Source organism: Cucurbita moschata, unplaced genomic scaffold, assembly GCF_002738365.1.
Source record: "Cucurbita moschata cultivar Rifu unplaced genomic scaffold, Cmos_1.0 Cmo_Scf00009, whole genome shotgun sequence".
NCBI classification, from domain to species: Eukaryota; Viridiplantae; Streptophyta; class Magnoliopsida; order Cucurbitales; family Cucurbitaceae; genus Cucurbita; species Cucurbita moschata.
The window spans coordinates 1,671,940-1,690,472 of NW_019268525.1; the positions used below are offsets into that span (position 1 = coordinate 1,671,940).

The 18,533-nt window shown below is 35.1% G+C and overlaps 4 protein-coding genes across 6 annotated transcripts; 1 reads left to right on the forward strand and 3 right to left on the reverse strand.

Annotated features, from left to right (window-relative positions):
• Positions 1-1,430: 1,430 nt before the first annotated feature.
• Positions 1,431-2,691, forward strand: LOC111447001 (protein EXORDIUM-like 3). The gene has a single exon (XM_023085954.1). It carries the CDS (start codon positions 1,451-1,453, stop codon positions 2,483-2,485), a length of 1,035 nt encoding a protein of 344 aa, XP_022941722.1. The 5' UTR covers positions 1,431-1,450; the 3' UTR covers positions 2,486-2,691.
• A 1,849-nt stretch (positions 2,692-4,540) lies between these two features.
• On the reverse strand, positions 4,541-6,177 carry LOC111447004 (protein LOW PSII ACCUMULATION 2, chloroplastic). The gene is made up of 2 exons (XM_023085959.1): positions 5,683-6,177; positions 4,541-4,894 (listed from the first exon to the last, which is right to left on the reverse strand). The coding sequence occupies exons 1-2, from the start codon at positions 6,125-6,127 to the stop codon at positions 4,746-4,748; spliced, it is 594 nt and encodes a 197-aa protein (XP_022941727.1). The 5' UTR covers positions 6,128-6,177; the 3' UTR covers positions 4,541-4,745.
• Positions 6,178-6,436: 259 nt separating this feature from the next.
• LOC111446997 (mitochondrial intermediate peptidase, mitochondrial) lies at positions 6,437-14,585 on the reverse strand. Of its 2 annotated transcripts, XM_023085948.1 has the most exons (17): positions 14,267-14,585; positions 13,269-13,350; positions 13,105-13,157; positions 12,945-12,999; positions 12,007-12,145; positions 11,868-11,922; positions 11,305-11,512; positions 10,929-11,024; positions 10,026-10,145; positions 9,778-9,903; positions 9,379-9,534; positions 8,863-8,979; positions 8,245-8,370; positions 8,094-8,161; positions 7,587-7,722; positions 7,333-7,498; positions 6,437-6,847 (listed from the first exon to the last, which is right to left on the reverse strand). In XM_023085948.1, the coding sequence occupies exons 1-17, from the start codon at positions 14,467-14,469 to the stop codon at positions 6,591-6,593; spliced, it is 2,163 nt and encodes a 720-aa protein (XP_022941716.1). In that variant the 5' UTR covers positions 14,470-14,585; the 3' UTR covers positions 6,437-6,590. The 2 variants fall into 2 exon arrangements, with proteins under 2 accessions (XP_022941716.1, XP_022941717.1); XM_023085949.1 differs by lacking the exon at positions 14,267-14,585 and having other exon boundaries at positions 6,440-6,847; positions 13,105-13,132; positions 13,269-13,352.
• A 732-nt stretch (positions 14,586-15,317) lies between these two features.
• Positions 15,318-18,060, reverse strand: LOC111447000 (mevalonate kinase-like). 2 transcript variants are annotated; one of them, XM_023085951.1, is made up of 5 exons: positions 17,722-18,060; positions 16,876-17,122; positions 16,542-16,795; positions 15,674-16,087; positions 15,318-15,575 (listed from the first exon to the last, which is right to left on the reverse strand). In XM_023085951.1, exons 1-5 carry the CDS (start codon positions 17,852-17,854, stop codon positions 15,457-15,459), a joined length of 1,167 nt encoding a protein of 388 aa, XP_022941719.1. In that variant the 5' UTR covers positions 17,855-18,060; the 3' UTR covers positions 15,318-15,456. The 2 variants fall into 2 exon arrangements, with proteins under 2 accessions (XP_022941719.1, XP_022941720.1); XM_023085952.1 differs by having other exon boundaries at positions 15,428-15,566.
• Between the last annotated feature and the right edge of the window lie 473 nt (positions 18,061-18,533).

Genomic DNA, 18,533 nt, shown 5'->3' on the forward strand with positions numbered 1-18,533 from the left:
GCTTTTTTTTTTTTAATTTCCTAAAAAAAAGTAGTTTGAAAATTGGAGGCTCAAGATTGCCCTCGTTTTAAGGACAGCCACCGGAATTTAGGACACCGAGGCGGTCCCACAGCCCTTGTCACCCACTTCGTGTCCTGAGCGCTCCCATTGTTTCCCATTTATTTTATCGTATTTTTCTATAACATTTATTAATCATTAAATTATATTTAATAACCATTCATTTCTCTTCAATAAAATATTCAGCCATGTCCAGTAGTAATATTCAATGCTTCTTTCTCCAAAATAATTAAACCTCATACTTAGCTATATAAAATAATGAGACATTATAAATATATTTTATATTAATTTAATATTAACAACCCTAAACCCCAAAATTAAGAATGTTTTTTTAATTTAGCCCAAAAAAAAAAAAACATGTTTTAACCCTCATTTATTATGCACTGTAAATTTTATATTTGAGAAATTATATGTCCGATCCAATCATTATTACAGACACATCATGCATGCGTGGATAACAATATTATTTACATGTCATTATTCAATCATTAATACAAATTTACTGTAAAATGGCAGCACTGAAATTCCAATTAATTTTCAATTGCAAAAAACAACTTTTTAATTAGTTAAAATAAAGTGAAAATAAAAAAAAAAGGACAGTTTAAGAAAACAAGTTTCACAAATGATGTAAAAAAAAAAACATTACAAATACTGAGTAGTTTGTGTAGATTGAATTGGATCGGTAATTATTATCATTTAATATGGAACATTATTTAGTAATCAATTTTTCTAATTGAATTATATGTCATTATGTCGTTGATTTACTTACTCGAGAATGAGAATAATTACTGCACAATCGTATAACAAAATTTAAAGAAGTGTAATTTTAATTGATTTTTACGGATCGTCAAAAGATTAATCTTATAAAATTTAAATTTTATAAAGGATTAAAGTCGGTTTGAGTTGGGTGGAGGTTTGAATTTATACACATACGTAAAGGGCTGAAAGGATCCATTTTCCCGCGCAATGGAAAGGAGCAATGGGAGCCGTGTGATGTAATGAGATAAAATTAGTATGCGACAATGACCATGATGGCGATGATGGTGATGATGGCGATGATGGCGATGATGGTGATGATGGTGATGATGATTCCAAGTCCAGAGGAGTAGGCCCCACTCTTTTCCCCCTCTTCCCTTCTCATCGTCACTTTAAAGAATCTGACTGTCCTCCATTAACCCGCCGATCAATGCTTTCTTCTTTTTTTTTTTTTTGAAAAAAAAAAGCAATAATAATAAAACCCATAAATTTTCAAAAATTTGAAATTATATTCCCTTGACGTAAACAACACTACTTTTTTAATTTTTTAATTTTTTTTTTAATTTTTCTATGTTTGTCTTATAAATACATGTGGAGCTCACAGTAATGGCATTTTGTAGCCTTCCTCGACCCCCAAATGGAACCTCTAGTACTTCCGCCCACCGTCTTCTCCGCCCTAGCACTTTCTCTCCTCCTTCTCTTCCTCACTCCGGCCGCCGCCTGGCGTCCATGGCCTCGCCTCGTCGAGTCCAACGCCTCCATTGACCCGCTCGTCGGCGACTCCAAAAAGTTCGAGGGATCGTCGGAGTTCGTCCACTTGAAGTACCACATGGGCCCTGTTCTCACCACTAATATATCGGTCCACATTATCTGGTACGGCTCGTGGCAGCGGAATCAGAAGAAGATCATCCGTGAGTTCATCAACTCAATCTCCGCCGGCGGTTCCAAATCACCGTCCGTCTCCGGCTGGTGGAAAACCGTTCAGCTCTACACGGACCAGACCGGTAACAACATTTCCAGCACGGTCCGGCTCGGCGAAGAGAAGAACGACCGGTTTTACTCGCACGGAAAATCGCTGACTCGGTTGTCGATTCAGTCGGTGATTAAAAGCGCGGTGACGGCGAAATCCCGACCGTTGCCGGTTAATGCTCGGAACGGACTGTACCTTTTACTGACCGCCGATGATGTTTATGTAGAGAATTTCTGTGGGCAGGTGTGTGGGTTTCATTACTTCACGTTCCCTTCGATTGTAGGGTATACGCTGCCGTACGCTTGGGTTGGGAACTCGGAGAAGCTTTGTCCGGGCATTTGTGCTTATCCGTTCGCGGTGCCGAGTTACATGCCAGGGGTGAAGGCCATGAAATCGCCAAACGGCGATGTTGGAGTGGACGGAATGATCAGTGTGATAGCTCATGAAGTGGCGGAGTTGGCGTCGAACCCGCTGGTGAACGCGTGGTACGCTGGGCCGGACCCGATTGCGCCGGTGGAGATCGCCGATCTCTGTGAAGGGATTTACGGAACCGGAGGAGGTGGGTCCTACACGGGGCAGTTGATGGACGGACACGATGGGGCCACGTACAACATGAATGGGATCAGACGTAGGTATTTGGTCCAGTGGGTTTGGAATCATGTGGTAAATTACTGTACTGGCCCTAATGCACTGGACCAGTAGTAGAGGAATATATCTCTTGTTATTCCTTTTTTTTTTTTTTTTTGAATTTTTAAATTTCTGTGTTTTTAATTTGGGAGGAGGGAGCTATATTTTTGGAGTGGGCTTTTGGGCCTTTGTGAGGGCTGGCGGTTAATTAGTATCTTACTACTTAAACGCTTGGTTAATCACGTGTTAATAAAAAGATTTCCCTATACTAATTTTCTATTCTTCCACCACGCGCCGGAATTCGAACGTGTACTACACGCTCCTCGTACGGACCATTCCATGCTTAGATATTATTTTGTTTTGTTCATTTAATTTTAAATAGTTTATTTTGGTGTCATTATAAATCCTTGGATGCGAGTTTATTATTATACTAATAAATTGAATAAGTAGATATGATGATAAAATTATGATTAAAAATGATAAAAACATATCATCAAAATAAATATTTAGTACATGATTTTATATTCAAATTGAATTAAACGTTATATTATTAAAAAAAAAAAAAAACTGTGGATAGATGAAAAATGTTGGTACGTAGATAAGGAGGAAGTATATTAAAAATTAAAGAAGAAAATAGAAATGGAAATAAAAGCTTTATTGAGAGTAACGAAAAGGGTTATGGGAGAAAAAAAAAAGGTATATATAGGAGATGGGGAGAATATTTTAAAGAAATAATAATAAAAGTATGAAGAAAAATGTGAGATTTTGAATACCCAAAACCCATTAGAAAATATTATATATACGTTTTAGGTGTATATATAATAATTCATTTTGGAATTTTCAAAAAAAAAATATATATATATTTTCCAAATAAAAAATATATTTTTGGGTGTGAAATATAGACCTTAAACCTAAGACAAGGTAAGAAAGGGCAACTTCCTTTTGCTTCTTCACTACATATTTACCCTAAATATAATTTAAAATAAAAAAGAAAAAGAAAAAGAAAAAGAAAAAAAAAAAGTAAAATATCGGAGGGAAGGAGGGTGGGGTTAAAAGTAGGGAAAGAAGGCAGGGACTGAACATGTCGGTAAAAACACAAAAATTATTAAACTATTTTCTTTATATCAAATAAATAAATAAATAAATAAATCTTTTACTTTTGTACACATTTCAAAGTCATTGTGTTTGAATTATTTATTTTTGGGATTTGTGCATTATTTATTTATTTATTTATTTATTTATTTATAATTAAAAAGTAAATAAATAATAATAAGTTTGAAATTCTGAGAAGCAACCAAAGAAACACAAAACAAAAAACAAATTATAAATAAATAAATAAAAAAAGCTATTTCTTTCTTTTCTATTCAAACAATAAAAATAACTCTTAAATCTTTCAGTTATTTAAAACCAGTCTACACCCGAAGGGTCTGATAGACTAAACATGATATGATTCTATACGACTGTAAGAAGAAGTTTAAGGATGTATTAGAGAGAGTACTTATAGAGGACGAGACGTAAAGACAAAACGTAATTTGTCGTCCTGTCCTAGAGTGAGTCATTTTTGCCTCCAATTTTAACCTCAAATCCACCCTTTCCATTCAACAACTCTTCATCTCATTCTGAGGCCCTTTTATATTACCTAATAAATGGAATGGGAGCTACCAAACAAACAATAATCAGAGAAGGATCAAGAGGGCAACAACAACAAACCAAACAACACTGCTTTTCAGTGTCCTCAGCACCAAACAACCTTCTTTATCACTTCTTTTTGGGACAAAAAAGTGCTTTCAAAATTTCAGTTTCTGTGTATCAGTTTGCACACTTATTTACAGACCTCTCTGACCATTGTTACTGCTGCTTCCTTATTACTCTTGTTTTCTAAAGTTATTTCAAGATGGTGGCTGAAAGGAAAGGAAAGGAAAGGAAAGGAAAGGATGTACTGGTTTCTCTCTATTCAGAATTATACATGTTCTTACTGATTTTTCTACTTTTTTATATCAATTTAGATGGGGCCTCCTGCTTTTGTGACTTCCCCTCTCTGATTGTTTGGAAGAAGAAAGGAGATGAAAAATCAGAACACAAGGGAATGCCATATACACAAACAGAAGGATCTTCGAGCATCGAACATAATTAGTTAAAGCCCAGAGAAACTAATAAATTGATGGCAAGGTGTTTCTGAGGATCCAACAACAGCATCTCATTTACCTTTGAGCTAAAAGAAAATTCATCCTCGGTTTTTCACTCAAATGACATACTTAGTATAAACACAATCAATAGGCACTTGACACATTTCAGGTCACCATACCAAATGCAGAACATCAATCAAAAGATTAAATTATGATTTATCACCTTTAAGCTTCTCATTCTGAAGATACTTCGAAACTCCGTATGCAACAGTTCCAGCCACAAACAGCGAGACGGTTGGGGTAAAGGATGGATACAAATATTTGACGAAGAACTTATCCCACTTCTCTGGTAAGAAACCTGCAAAAGTGCACATCAACCAATTAATTGTGGTGGTAAAAGTGAAATGAAAATACCTAACTGTGGATATTGTATTCATCAAATCAATTAGGCATCAAATTTTCTAACTGAAAAAAGGCTGAAAAAGCAAAGAATATATTTCCCATATTAGAACCATTAAACAATTCGATGGTATAAAATAGAAAAAGTTCACAACATATTGTTCACATGAAACTATGAAAGGTGCTAGAAACACAGGCTCTGAACAACAGAACTTTTGATTGCCCAATCTAATCCAGCTACACTAGGTTACGGATTTCAAATGGAAGTTAATGCCAGGATGATATTAGCATCTTATTTTGATTGGAAACCCTTAAATTCAATGCATAACATTAGCTTAGTCATGAATTGTTATGAAATGTTGCCTTATATTAACACTCCAAATATGCGCAATGACACTGATAATGGTGATTGAACAACCGCCACTGCTATTCACAACACGAAATGGAGGGGGCATAGATCATAATATCATTCATTTCATAATTTCAATCCTTTTCAACAGAAACTGACAAAAATTCAACCCATCATCACAGTTCGTCTAATGTTAGGAATGTGGTTTCAAACTTCTAATCCACGACTCAAAGAAAAGTCCTATTCGGATCTGATTTTAACTACTATCACGTTTCAGATCAACAACTCAATCACAGGAAACCCCAACAAGAAAAAGAAAATCCCACCATCGCAAATGGAAACAGTACAATTCCGAAGTTCAAGTTCCAATTTACATAATTATGGAAAAGAATTCGTACCAGATGCCGCAAGCACAATCCCCTCGACGAGTATTACAGCACCAAGACCCAACCAAGTAAGAAGAAAATAGCTCTCATTCTTGCCCTGCTCCTTAATTGCTTCTTCATCTACTTCTCCAACAAACACCGGTTTCTCCACCGGTGAGCGCCGAATAATCGATGCCCTTTGCCGCTTACCCTTCTGCTTTCCCTTAGAGGTTGTAGCCTTTGGACTTGATTTGCTTGAAGTCGTCGATTGAGACGATAACGAGCCGAACCCTTGAGCAGACGAGGTCCCAACTGGAGCATCGTCGACAGTTTTCGAAATGGGCTTCTCCGATTCCGATGGGTTCTGCGATTTGATGATGAATTTTAGCTTAGAGGGGAAATGGAGAGGTATTTTGGGAAGATGATAGGGTTTCCTGGTGAAAGAAGAAGGAGAATGGTGGATTATTTGTAGCGCCATTTTCAGTTTATTTGGTTAAGGTTGTTTCAGATTAGAATTATGAAATCTATTTCTCTCCCGTAGAAAGTTCCGATAATTGCATTTTGACCCCTTCAAGTTCCTAAATTCCCCCCACGCCCCCAACTACAAAAGGAAGGGTTTGTTCCCATAACTTATTAAATATTTTTTAAAATTCACAAATTTATTAAATAATATTGTAATGTCAAAAAAACCCTATGAAAATATAAACGCATAATATAGAGACTAAAATTGTAATTAAATCATCCTCTCGAACAAAAAAATTGCTCATTTATGCCTAAAAATTTGAAGGGATCCAAACGTATTCATATCAGAATAATCCAGAAATGTTCACAATTTTTAATGGAAAAAACCAAATTTTCATTAAGTTAAACTCGAATGTTTCTAAAAAATGGAAGAAGAATAATTAAGGGGGAAAAAGGATGGCGAAAGGGCTTGCTTGTGGCTACACTACAAGTTTTCCACTGATATCCATTTCCTTGCAAAGACTGGTTATATCAGGAATAACTCCTCCATCACAATACCGTATGATCCCATCTCCCACAAGATCCTTTAGTAAATCAACTGGTTCTTTGGAGCCTCCATGTTGTAAGAACTTTGTTCTCAAGGCAGTTCCTGTGCTTCTTGAAAGAGGATCTTCCTGACAAAGCTTCTCCCATATGGTTGCGGCAAAACATTTGGCGTACAGGTAGCTGTAGTAACCTGTAAAAAGCATACCTGTGAATGTCTCGCACCAGAAAGAAACGAGGGAAAATTAAGTAAAAACGTTATAGTATATATAAACTGCTATTCGGGGTGTGGGTGAGGAGACAGGTGTTTTGGTTATTTTGAATTACAAACTATGCAAGTATTAGCATCTGCTTCATTGACTTGGAGATGGATTGGGGAGTCCCACATTGATTGGAGAAAAGAACGAGTACTAGAGAGGACGCTGTCCCGAAGATGGGTGGATTGTGAGATCTCACATCGGTTGGAGAGGAGAACAAAACATTTTTTATAAGGGTGTGGAAACCTCTCCCTAGCAGACAAGTTTTAAAAACCTTAAGAGAAAAATCCAAAAAAGATAATATCTGCTAGCGGTGGGCTTGAGCTATTACAAGATCAGTCACATAAGCTTAAAGATCTCATATCAAATTGAGAAGCAAAAATATATCACTCAAACACAAGAATAGATCAACTTTTGCAACCTGCACCATAAGTCAGGAGGTGAAAAAATCGGGTCTGCCAATGAGTGCCATCCACATGCTTCCAACTGGTACATTGTCTTTTTAGCTCAGCAACAACAGAACTAGTGTCTCTCTCTGAAGTTAATCTTTCACCAAACAGTGTTTGATCAATTAAAGCATAAAGAATCTGGAAATCAAAAAACCAAGTAAACATTGGTTGGTTGGATCAGATAAAATTATAAGATATACCAGTTAACAACACCATCACATGTCACCTGACGCTGCAGTTCAGTGGCTGCAAACATCTTTTTGGCACCCTGCATCGACTTTACAAGCTTTTCAGGAATTACTTCACCAGTTGAATAGTGCTTAGCAAATGTTCTCAAAACACGATAATCTGACGCGTAGTACCTAGTCATCCAATAGTGGTGACGGCTATTATTAAACAACAACAAACACAGCTGATATGGAAACAAGACTCTGAGAAAAGGGTTTTGTCAAGTTATACGTACAAGATTACATATTTATAAGAGAAGAATTATAAAAATTTGTTGATTTATTATCTCCTAATAAAAATTTAGACAAGGATATTTTGGACATTTTTTATCCCATATTTAATGTTCATATTTGATATAGATTAATGGACGTCTTTCTTATAAAGGCCGTAGTACAAACACTGCACAACTTAGCTAGAAGAATAATTTAAGCATAGACGTGGTTCAAAACCGTTGTATGATCTTCGTAAACCAAAAGGCAAGCAAATAAACTGCATTTTTACTCACTCAAATAGGTTTGAAGGTGTCTCTGCCAGATCAAGAACCACTCTTGTACCTGAAAAATGTTGATATTCCTGCAGTAGATGAGGATTGATGAATTATATATTTAAAAGTAACAAAAGGATCGTCTGTTCAAGAGTACAGAATCAGCACATACTGTTCTTGAAAGCAGGGAATGAAGGGCATGCCCAAACTCGTGGAAAAGAGTTTCAACTTCCGAATGATTGAGCCGCACATTTGATCGTTCACGTGATCCAGAAAAATTACAAACAAGAGCTACAACCTGCACATAACCAATACAAACTTCTGATTTGAGAGGTCACCAAATTAGTCTACTCCTTTACATTTCTAAAAAACTTTTCCTTAGGATCCTTCTCGAATGGATATATTATTAGCATTGAATAATCAACTTTTGGTTACAAGATGAAAGAGAATATGCAAGATCATCTACATAGCCTGACATTAGCAAACAAAAATCACGTGTACATTTTCAACCAAGGCATACCCCATCGTAATAATAAGAATATCAAACCCATCACCATGCAATCCATTCTCTATCTTAGCCTATAAGCATAAGTAGATTTTTCACATTCTTGATTACAACATGGTATATGATAGCTAAAAGAGGACTACGTATCTATCCAATTTTGCAAAAACAAGAATTGAAGCATCACAAAAATGTTTGATCAGATACAGTTACAGCCGAATAGCTGTAGTAGGAAGTATTATAGAAATCAAAGGTGCTAACACGTACAAAGTGCTATCTAATACTTACAGGAAGTTGGTATTCCATTTCTGAAACCTTGCAGCCTCCCTGAATTGCAAAATGAGCACAACCAGGATACTTTCCTTTTCTCGAGTACAAATCTAGGTATAAGTATCCCAAGTCACCCTGAAACAGAAATATGGTGGCACTATGAGTTTAGGGGAGTACTTATAATGTTTGGGGGGGGGGGCGGAACCGAGCACCATAACTCACACAATATATAAACGGAGCCCCCAAGGATTTGATTCAAGAGACACTTGGTCATGTACATCTTTTTAAGGTTTGATATAATAGTTTCTCATTCCAAGACTACAGACGTGTGGTTAAATCTTTGATCTCAACCATAACAATTTATACATGAATATATGAATAACAAAAGCTCATCACCCCAGTCTCCACTACGTATCAGGGGAACTAGTGTGTCAGAAAACTTATTAGTCAAAGGTTCAGTGCACAAACAGTCTAATTCAATTACAAGCTATAACTAATGAAGAAAAATCTGTAGTTAACTTATCTAGTATGTACCTCTTCAGGATGATGAAGAGACAATTTAAGCACGTCGGGATGCCATGATTCACCTGGTGCTAGGGGAATACTATTAAATGATGCGCCAAACAATGAGTTCACGAGAGTTTTCAAACCTTCAATACATTGTGATAAAGGAAAGTATGATGATATGACCTATAAAAAGAAAAGGGAACCATAAGAAAACTGAATACTAGCAGTTAGGAGAAAATGGATACCATGAGAGAAACGTAGTAGGCAAAAGGAAAAATTAAAAAAGAAAAGTGTAGAAGATTGCCACTTAACAATGTGAATACGGAACAACCTCGACACGTTTTTCATTTGAAAAAGAGAGAGAGAGAGAGAGAGAGAGAGAGAGAGAGAGAGAGAAATAAGAAAGAAATAGAAGATGTAACTTGCCGATGAATTGAGATTATACGCAGTAGATTTCATCATTGATGTATAGTAAGCCTCATCCCATGGTTCTAAATCTTCAAACTTATTAAAACGCTTCTTTAACTTGAATTCCTTGATTTGATTGAACTCCTGGTGGTGGTTAAAACTTCTCATTAAATCATGAAACCACAATTTCAACAAGTTATGACGAAACAGAAACAACTCTTCCATGCCTTGCAAACTGCAACATCTTGAAACAAAAATTGTAGTACCTCATCAGCACTGGGACGGACCAAATTGCTCAACTCTTGCAAAAATGACACTACTACAGCTGGAGATGAAGCCATGTTAGGCGTTACTGCAAATTCTGCATAAGATCTATACCCTAATATCTGCATAGCCAACATTAAGCAAAAGACTAAAACATTGTGGTAATTCACCGTAACATGATTATTTTTCCATATGTAGGAAACAATTTGTCAGAACCTTTTTCACAAATTGGAATAAACAGAAATTTCATCTCAAGGAATCTGGTAGATTTATAATACAATTCTGTTCTATTAATCGAATATGTTTCTAAATTTATTTTCTCAAAGTTCCACAGCAATTGTGTAGATGAAAAAAATATCAAGCGACTGGTATTGATTGAAATAGAAGAAGCTTATTTGGTTAACACATGACTGAGGAAGGTTAAGAAGGCTCAAAGCCAAGAGGAAATAATTGAGCTGAAAAGTCATCGTAAGAGAAGGCCGTACAAGTCTTTTCATATAAATTTTGTAAATTCAGGAGCTAGAGAGCTCGAGCTTTATTTTTGAGAGAAATAGACCTCTTGAAAGTCTGGGAGTGTTGTAAGCCCTTCCTCATTAATTTGATTCAAGTCTACTTTTATTCCCTAGCCCATTAGAAAATTGTACAAATCGTTGCCATGAACGATGAAATATAAATCTTCAGCAGGAAACAATTCTAAAATAAGACCTCAGATTAAGTGAGACGGAAGTTCACATGGCCTCATAAAAGAATGAATTTTTTTGCACCACAAGATTAGATTGACTCATTTCAAGGAGAGAATTTTTTTTAAGAACTCAGTATTAAACAAATGGCAACTTAAGGAAGAAATATTAGATAATTCATTATTCTTTACAAATTTCAGGAGAGTGAAAATAAAAATGAATAACCTGAGCTAGCTCATGACGAGTGGCAATAATCTTATCAAGAACATCGAGGTTAGCACAAGGACTTGAATTTCCCTTGACATAAGCCATTTTCCTAACCTGAGAATATATTCAAGTGCAAAGAAAAAAGTAATTGTTGATCAGAAAAAGGATCAAGACCAACGATGAAACATTTGGCCTTAGCAAACCATAATTTACGAAAAGTGTCATCATCTTATAAGATTTCCTTCCTCAGATATCTAAATCCATCTGACCTAAAAAAGATGCATCATAGAACTTTATCCTACAAGAATTTATGGAAGCCTCCACATCCTTTAAAATTATCCCAAGCCAATGAAAACACATCCTATCTATCATCATGCACAACAGAGTTATTCACCTCATCATCTGATGTATATTGCAGAATAGACGATAGGGAATCTGCATCAGTCATTAATCGAAATCCCTTTTCTTTCATGCTACTTATCGATCCAAATGATTTACTAGAACGATAGATGGGCTTAACAAGATGGTGCAAGTTGTTTGGCACACGCATTGGTGGAAATATATCCACAGAGCCTGGATCAATGACGATATTTTCTTTGTACCTGACCAAATGAAGCATATTCAACAAAATTAACAAACATGGAACATTTTTCTTTTTCTCTTCCTTCTTCCTATATGTAAGAAATACTGGTCTGGGTTGTCATGAAATACTTGCATATATCAGTATTAATATAGTGAGGTTTCTCAAATAGTGATAAAGAAGAGAATTCATCAAACACTTACAATCGCTCTGAATGTTAAGAGCATTATCAAAGTGACTCCGTTTACGTACAGTTTAGAGTGACAGAAAGTGACTCCGTTTTGTTTATTGATATGCAGAAAATATTATTGGAAGAAGCATGAAAATGATGTGAATAGCAAGCAAACACAATTAAGTGAATATTACATGCAACTTACTCCTGACAGAGCTGAGAAATTTCAATACTCAGCTGATTTACTCGATCCAATCTCTCTGCATAAGCATAATTAAGGTGATAATTTTTAAATGCAGAAGCATGAGTAGGAAGCAGCGGAGTGAATTATACACAAAAAGTACCAGCAGAAAGATGAATTCCAGCCCTTTCAAAGTCAACACGGAGGAAATGAGCAGCCATATGCGCTTCACGTGTAAGTAGATGAGCCTCACGCTCAGCTTTTTTAACAGCATTATACAAAGTATGATTTGTATTGAGAAACTATAAACAGAAAGATAACATGAATCAATTTTTGGACACAGTTTTCAAACAGCAAGAAAATTACCAATAACAATATCTTTTTGTTTAGAAACAAATACAAAGTTCTTTCCATATTTTTTTTCAATATAATTACACCTAAAAGTTCTCATCCTTTTTTGTTCAAATTAAAATGTTAAATACTTTTCAATTCAGTAGGATCATGTTACTTATGCTAAGTACTTTTCAGTTTCAGTAGGTTCAAGCTATTTATAAAATAACAGATGAAAATCAAGTAGAAAATTTAAAACTTGCTATCTCATAATAACTATCACAAAAGTTGAGCAGGTTCAAAGTGATGTTGAAGAGAGAGACAGAGATTATTAATAACTAATCAAGTATTAACTTATAAAATTTTCCATATTCTATTGAATTATGAGAGAGAACATTTATGGAGAAGCCTAAAAACTAGGTTGTTTGTTGAGTCTGTCAAGTCCCACTGTCCACAAGAGTTATTTTTCCTCCTTCACAAAGGTTTCCAAGTTACTACCTAAAGAAGGTTTATATAATAAAAGAGGCAATTCAGTTCTGCGAATACAGCACATTTTATCACTTAAGCAGATTATTATTTCTTAAGTTTTTTTATATATTTTAGCACTAGAGTCCAGAACTAGAGAAGAATAGACAATTCCGGAAAACATGTTTGCTTTTCACTGAAGGTAAAGTCAGACATGATGGTGACACTCAATTAGTTAGTAAATCAGTAATAATGACAACTCACAAAGAAAAAAAAAATCAAGATATGGTGTGCTGGGCTCCTCACATGAAAATATTCACTCATTCTCATGGCTGCCTTGTTTGCCTCCTCCACGAATTCCCTATTACATGAAAAAAAAAAAATTGAAGCCAAACAGACTGGCAAAGCAATATGAAAGACAGTAACTATAACAAAGGTGTCAAAAAAACATCAGAAAAGTACAAACCTGTCTGGATGAGTTTGCCTACAGAGTTCTGCAGAATCAAAAACAGAGCATACCTAATCAATAAATTCCACAATTAAACAAAGAACTTTTATATAGAAGTGGAAATATATTTGCTAGATAGTTCAAAATAAGAACTTAAAGTAAATCCTAAATTCTAAACCTACCCTGTTGGAAATTTCATCCATTGCTCGGATAACTTCTGCTGAAGAAGGCATGCTAGAAATGAAAGTAACAAGCTCGCCAGACCTAATCAGAGAAATTAGTTTTTAAAAGAAGAATGCAATTTTTTTTTCTTGCAGTTAGAATTAGATAAAGGTTTCAAGGCTCCTTGCTATCAATGAATTTAGAGATTTTTCGTAAAATATTGATGAGTTTTTTTTAGAGCATCCATGTATTCAAGTCAGCTGACATTCTAGAAAATGAATGAGTAATTGACATGTACCCTCGACCAACAAGTCAGCCGTTTGAATCCTTCCTCAAATATTGTTGAACTAAAAAAAATCGTAAGAACGATGTTCGAATTTCCAAATGATAGTGCATATAATACTAGACTAGATGATTTTTATTTCAAAATCCTTCGTATCTTGCACTTTTCTGCACTCTTGCAATTCAAAGAAAGAAACCCATAGATGAAAGCCCAGTTTCCGAACTGCCTTAATTTTAAAGAAGGCAAAGCACATAGCTTTTGATCTCGTTTATCAAAAAGGCCAATGTGTATTGCAAAAGATCCTCCTAGAATTAAGACAATAAGAACTGTTTCATTTTCTTACATACCATTACGCATTACCATTGGCCATAGCAATTATAGCATCAACCAAGCTTCTTTTTTTCTATGAGAACAAAGAGGTATTTAAGTTCAGCTCATAATCATTAACATGGAAACGAGGTGGAACGCCTCTAATTAGTCAGATACAAAATTAAGCTCAATTGTTTTTAGTGTTAAGCTAGCTGATGATAACGAGGAACAAAACAATTAAAATTGTAAGAAAAATCGTAGTAACTTAGTCCACACATTATCTTGTTCACCAAGCAACGCTGGCGGAATTAACGTTGTTATTGTATGCAATATCAGAATACTTTCAGTTTCTTCACATAGGCTTCCAAATTGAGTCTCGTCTCTCAAGCATTAAAGACATTCAACTTAGAGCAATGATCTCGTTACCTCTCAATGGCTTCATCGACGAAACGCCGGAAGCCTTTAGGCGACTTCAGCTGCTCAAAGCCATAGAGACCGGTAGCAGCACCTTCGTGCGGAGCCGAGGCAGCGGCGTGGATCGAACGGGAGCTAAGGCAATTCAAGTAGCATGATTTTAGAACGGCTCCCGAACTGACCTTCCGGGTGGTTTTTCTGATCAGGCTCAACATACCGCGGCGGCGGAGAGAAGGCGACGCAGTAGTGAACCTTGATTTTCCAGCTTCGGGGTCCGAGCGGTGGTGGGACGCGGGCGTTTGGGTTGGTCCACGAAGCTATTCAAGCCCCGGGATGAAATTAAAATATTCGAATTTTATTTAAATGTTTTAAGGCTAAATTATATTAAAAAAAAAAAAAAAAAAAACCTTCCATTTTCTTTTTTGCTTAAAAAACATTTTTATATTAAATAATAATAATTAGGATTAGTTAGTTTATGGTGTATGGGAATAATACGTATAGAATGTACGGAAATATTAAGATTAGAATAAGAAATATTATCCAAATTTTATATAATTTAATTTTAGATAATCAAAACTATTAAAATAAATTTAACTAATTAAATTTTTATTTATGTACTTTAAATTTTTGGTTTGTAATCAATTTTAATAATTTGGAAAATCAAATCAAATATTGTATATAAATTATATTAAATGAGATATACTTATTACCATTATAATAATTTATTAATAAAATAATAAAAATTTAAAAAATTAGGCATCGATCATTATTAATTATAGTTATATTATGAATCAATTAACTATACCTCAAAATTACGATAAATGAACAAATGAGTTCAGCAAAATTAGTTTCAATAAATAATTAATTGATTATAGACCATCACTAAGTAATTAATTATAATTACTGAAAATTAAATTTTTATAAGATAACTAATCATAATTAACTAGTTAATTATACTCAAATATGGTTAATTAATTAATCAATTACTAATTTTAGTAACAAGTACTTCATTTATTTGACTTTTTTTTTTTTTAGCAAAATAAATTAAATAAATTATTATTGACGCCAACATAAATTATAATTTTTTATTGAAGTGTTCATGTTTAATGGTAATAGTTCAGTCTATAGGTGCACAAATTTTGATAAGAGCGAAAGTTTTATTTTATATATTCTTCGAAGCAGGAAAGCTTACAAATTTGAACTCATGGTGAAGCATCAAAAGATATCTCCACACCGCCTCCTCCGATGCCCGCAATTAGACACTGGAAACCGCACGACTCCAGCTCTGAAATCACCATATCAACGATTGTTCCTGAAAGCGCTGTTTTTTTAATATAGTTAAGGAGAGAAAAATAGACTCATTGATTCCAGGACCTACTGTAAAATGTATACAAAAGAGAGTAAAATAAGAAAGGATACATGTTGGCAAGAGCGTCAGAACGCAGCCACCGCCTCCAGCTCCTGTCAATTTGGATGCTAACTTGTATTTCAATGTTGTCCTTTGAACCGTTTCTATTGAAGCATGGCTTACCCCCATGCTCTGGAGCAACCCTTGATTCATTTCCATCAGCTCTGCTATGTTCTCTTCCTTCTCGGATATGGATAGCTCACCAGAAACAGGGGACTCAATAATGCCTGATAACTCCTTGCTAATGGAATCAACGGCGTTGAATATGAAGTTCAACGCATCATGATGTCTTATCGTTCTTTCTGATACACTAGCAACTAAAGCCTTTGTGTTTCTTCCCTCTTTTGTGTTGGTTATAAGCATTCTCAATGGCAAGTTGGATTTCATGAGTGTTAAACTACCCGACTTGAATTTGATCGTGTTGCCTGATACAAGATTCTCTATTTAGGAAGAGATACGAATTTTCATGCATGATGAATTTTAACAAACATATATATGCCGTGAGATCCCATATTGGTTCAGGAGGAGAACGAAACATTGTTTGTAAGGATGTGGAAACCTGTTACTAGTGGATGCGTTTTAACAAACTTGAGAGAAAGCTCGAAAGGAAAAGCTCAAAGAAAACAATATCTATTAGCAATGGGTTTGGATTAGGATGTTACAAATGGCTATTACACGTGATGTCTAAACAAATTCAGAGTAAAATTTCTCTCTCGATCAGTCTAGAGTTCTCTTCATACGTTTTAGGCCTTGGCATCGTTAAGATAATTAGATCCAAATTGATTCAGTCTGACTGATGTTCCACTTTCATCTCAAGTACTAAATAATCATAAAATTCTAACAGACTAGCAGTATTTGATTGGTAAATTGATAACATACCATACGTGCTTACTGTGTTGTCAATTCCGGATGGCTTTCCATGAATTATCTTTTCTCCCTGAAAGGCCCATTTGTTCAACAAATCAAGTTCTTTTTCCCCAAAACTTGACCATCCTTGGTGCACCATGTCCACGACTACAGAATCAGACAAAGCAAGTAGTGCAGCTGAAAGCGCCACACAAAAAGCAGCCGATGATCCCAGGCCAGATCCAAGAGGAAGCTCAGATGTGACAACCACTGTAGCAGGCTTAAATCTGAAACATGTAGAATGAAAAATGGCTAAACAACACAGACAAAAGTTTCACAGAACACGAGTCAATTGTACCATACAAACCCTTGGATGCAGGAGTATAGCCAGAGGAATGCCGATACTCCAGATGCAAGGCCAATCTTTGCTTCAGGAATATTTTGTTCTTCAACAAGAGCACCAATTGATTTCAAGCACTCAGCTGGGCATGATGTTGGTGATGATGAAGAGATGGCGGTATTAAATCCAGCCACTGCTTCCTTAATTCTACCAACTGGCCAGGAAAACTCCAGTGCCATATCCTTCAGCTGAAGCTTTAGGGTATCATCATTGTCTAGTAACAAATGCATTTGATCTCATAAGAAATAAAATTAACCCAGAAATTTCAAGTGAACTAATTTGATTGACAAAGCAACAAGATATTAGGCAACGGGAAAATTCTACACCAAGCTACCAATGCATAACGCGCAATGACAAGAAAACTTCAGAGGAAAAATAAGGTGTGGATGTTTTCCTCAGTGTTTCCTATCTCATTAGAATATGAATAATCTCCTTGATTTTCTTTGTTATTATCAGCAATTTCAGAACTCCACATCAATGCAACGACAGATTAAACTACCGAGATTATCATAACGTAGAATTTAAATCTAATTACGAAGAGTAAATTATGATTGTTCCCGCCCTAATCTTGTCAAACACTTGCAATCAACAAATGGCATATGTATATTTTAAATTTGTATACCGGCAAATGTTCAACAAATTTTCTGTCCAACGGCATGTAGTAAAATCAATAACAAAATTAACCAAAAGAATTGTCGTGAAAGCATTAAGAGGATGTCAAGCAATCGGATCGTCACAGATATTCAACTCCTTCAGATCATACAATTCTTCCACAAAGTTAGAAGCCGCGGGAAAGAGAGAGCGAGACAATACCGGAATGACTGTGGAATGCAAGGGAAACGGAAGTATAGAGACTGATGGAAGCAGCGACGGCCATCGATCCATGTACGACGGCATGTTCACCGGAGAGTATGATTTTTCCGGGAGCTCTAGCCCGAACTTCCATAATGTTGTGACGATTAATCTGAACGCGAAACACCGCTTTCTTTCCCACCAATTTCTCAACTATAATGGAAAACGATCGGAATAGCGACAACAAAGCGGCGGAGATCCTCCATTTTCAGCTAGTGCGGTAGGCAATGACAACCATTGCCTAACGACAGTTGCAGCCCACGTCAGTCACGAGACTCTGCAGAGCCAAAAAGAAGAGGAAAAAGTGAAAAATAGTTAAAAATTATAAAATAATAAACCCTCTTTTCTATTTTCTTTAACCTTTAAATTTTAAAATTTTCTATTTTAATTCTTTTACCTATATTTTACCATAACCATTCTCTTTTCCCTTTATAAAATATCGTTATATTAACTATGTAAAAATGTGCAGTAAAAAAATGTGTCACTTGCCGTAATTAGTTGAGTTATGATCATTTTTACTTTCAATAATTTTTAATCAATTATATATATAATATGTCAGTGAAAGTATATTTTTAAATTTTGAGAAAATTATCGAATAATAAAAAAAATAAGTCAAAATTTACCTTGAAATTTTAATTTTATCAATGGCTTAGAATATTGCGATCTTAATCTTAATTAAAAAAATGTTACCATTTTTACGCGTTTGTTATTATTATTATTATTATTTTAAAAGATTTTTAATACTCATTTAATTCGATAAATTTGCCATTAGA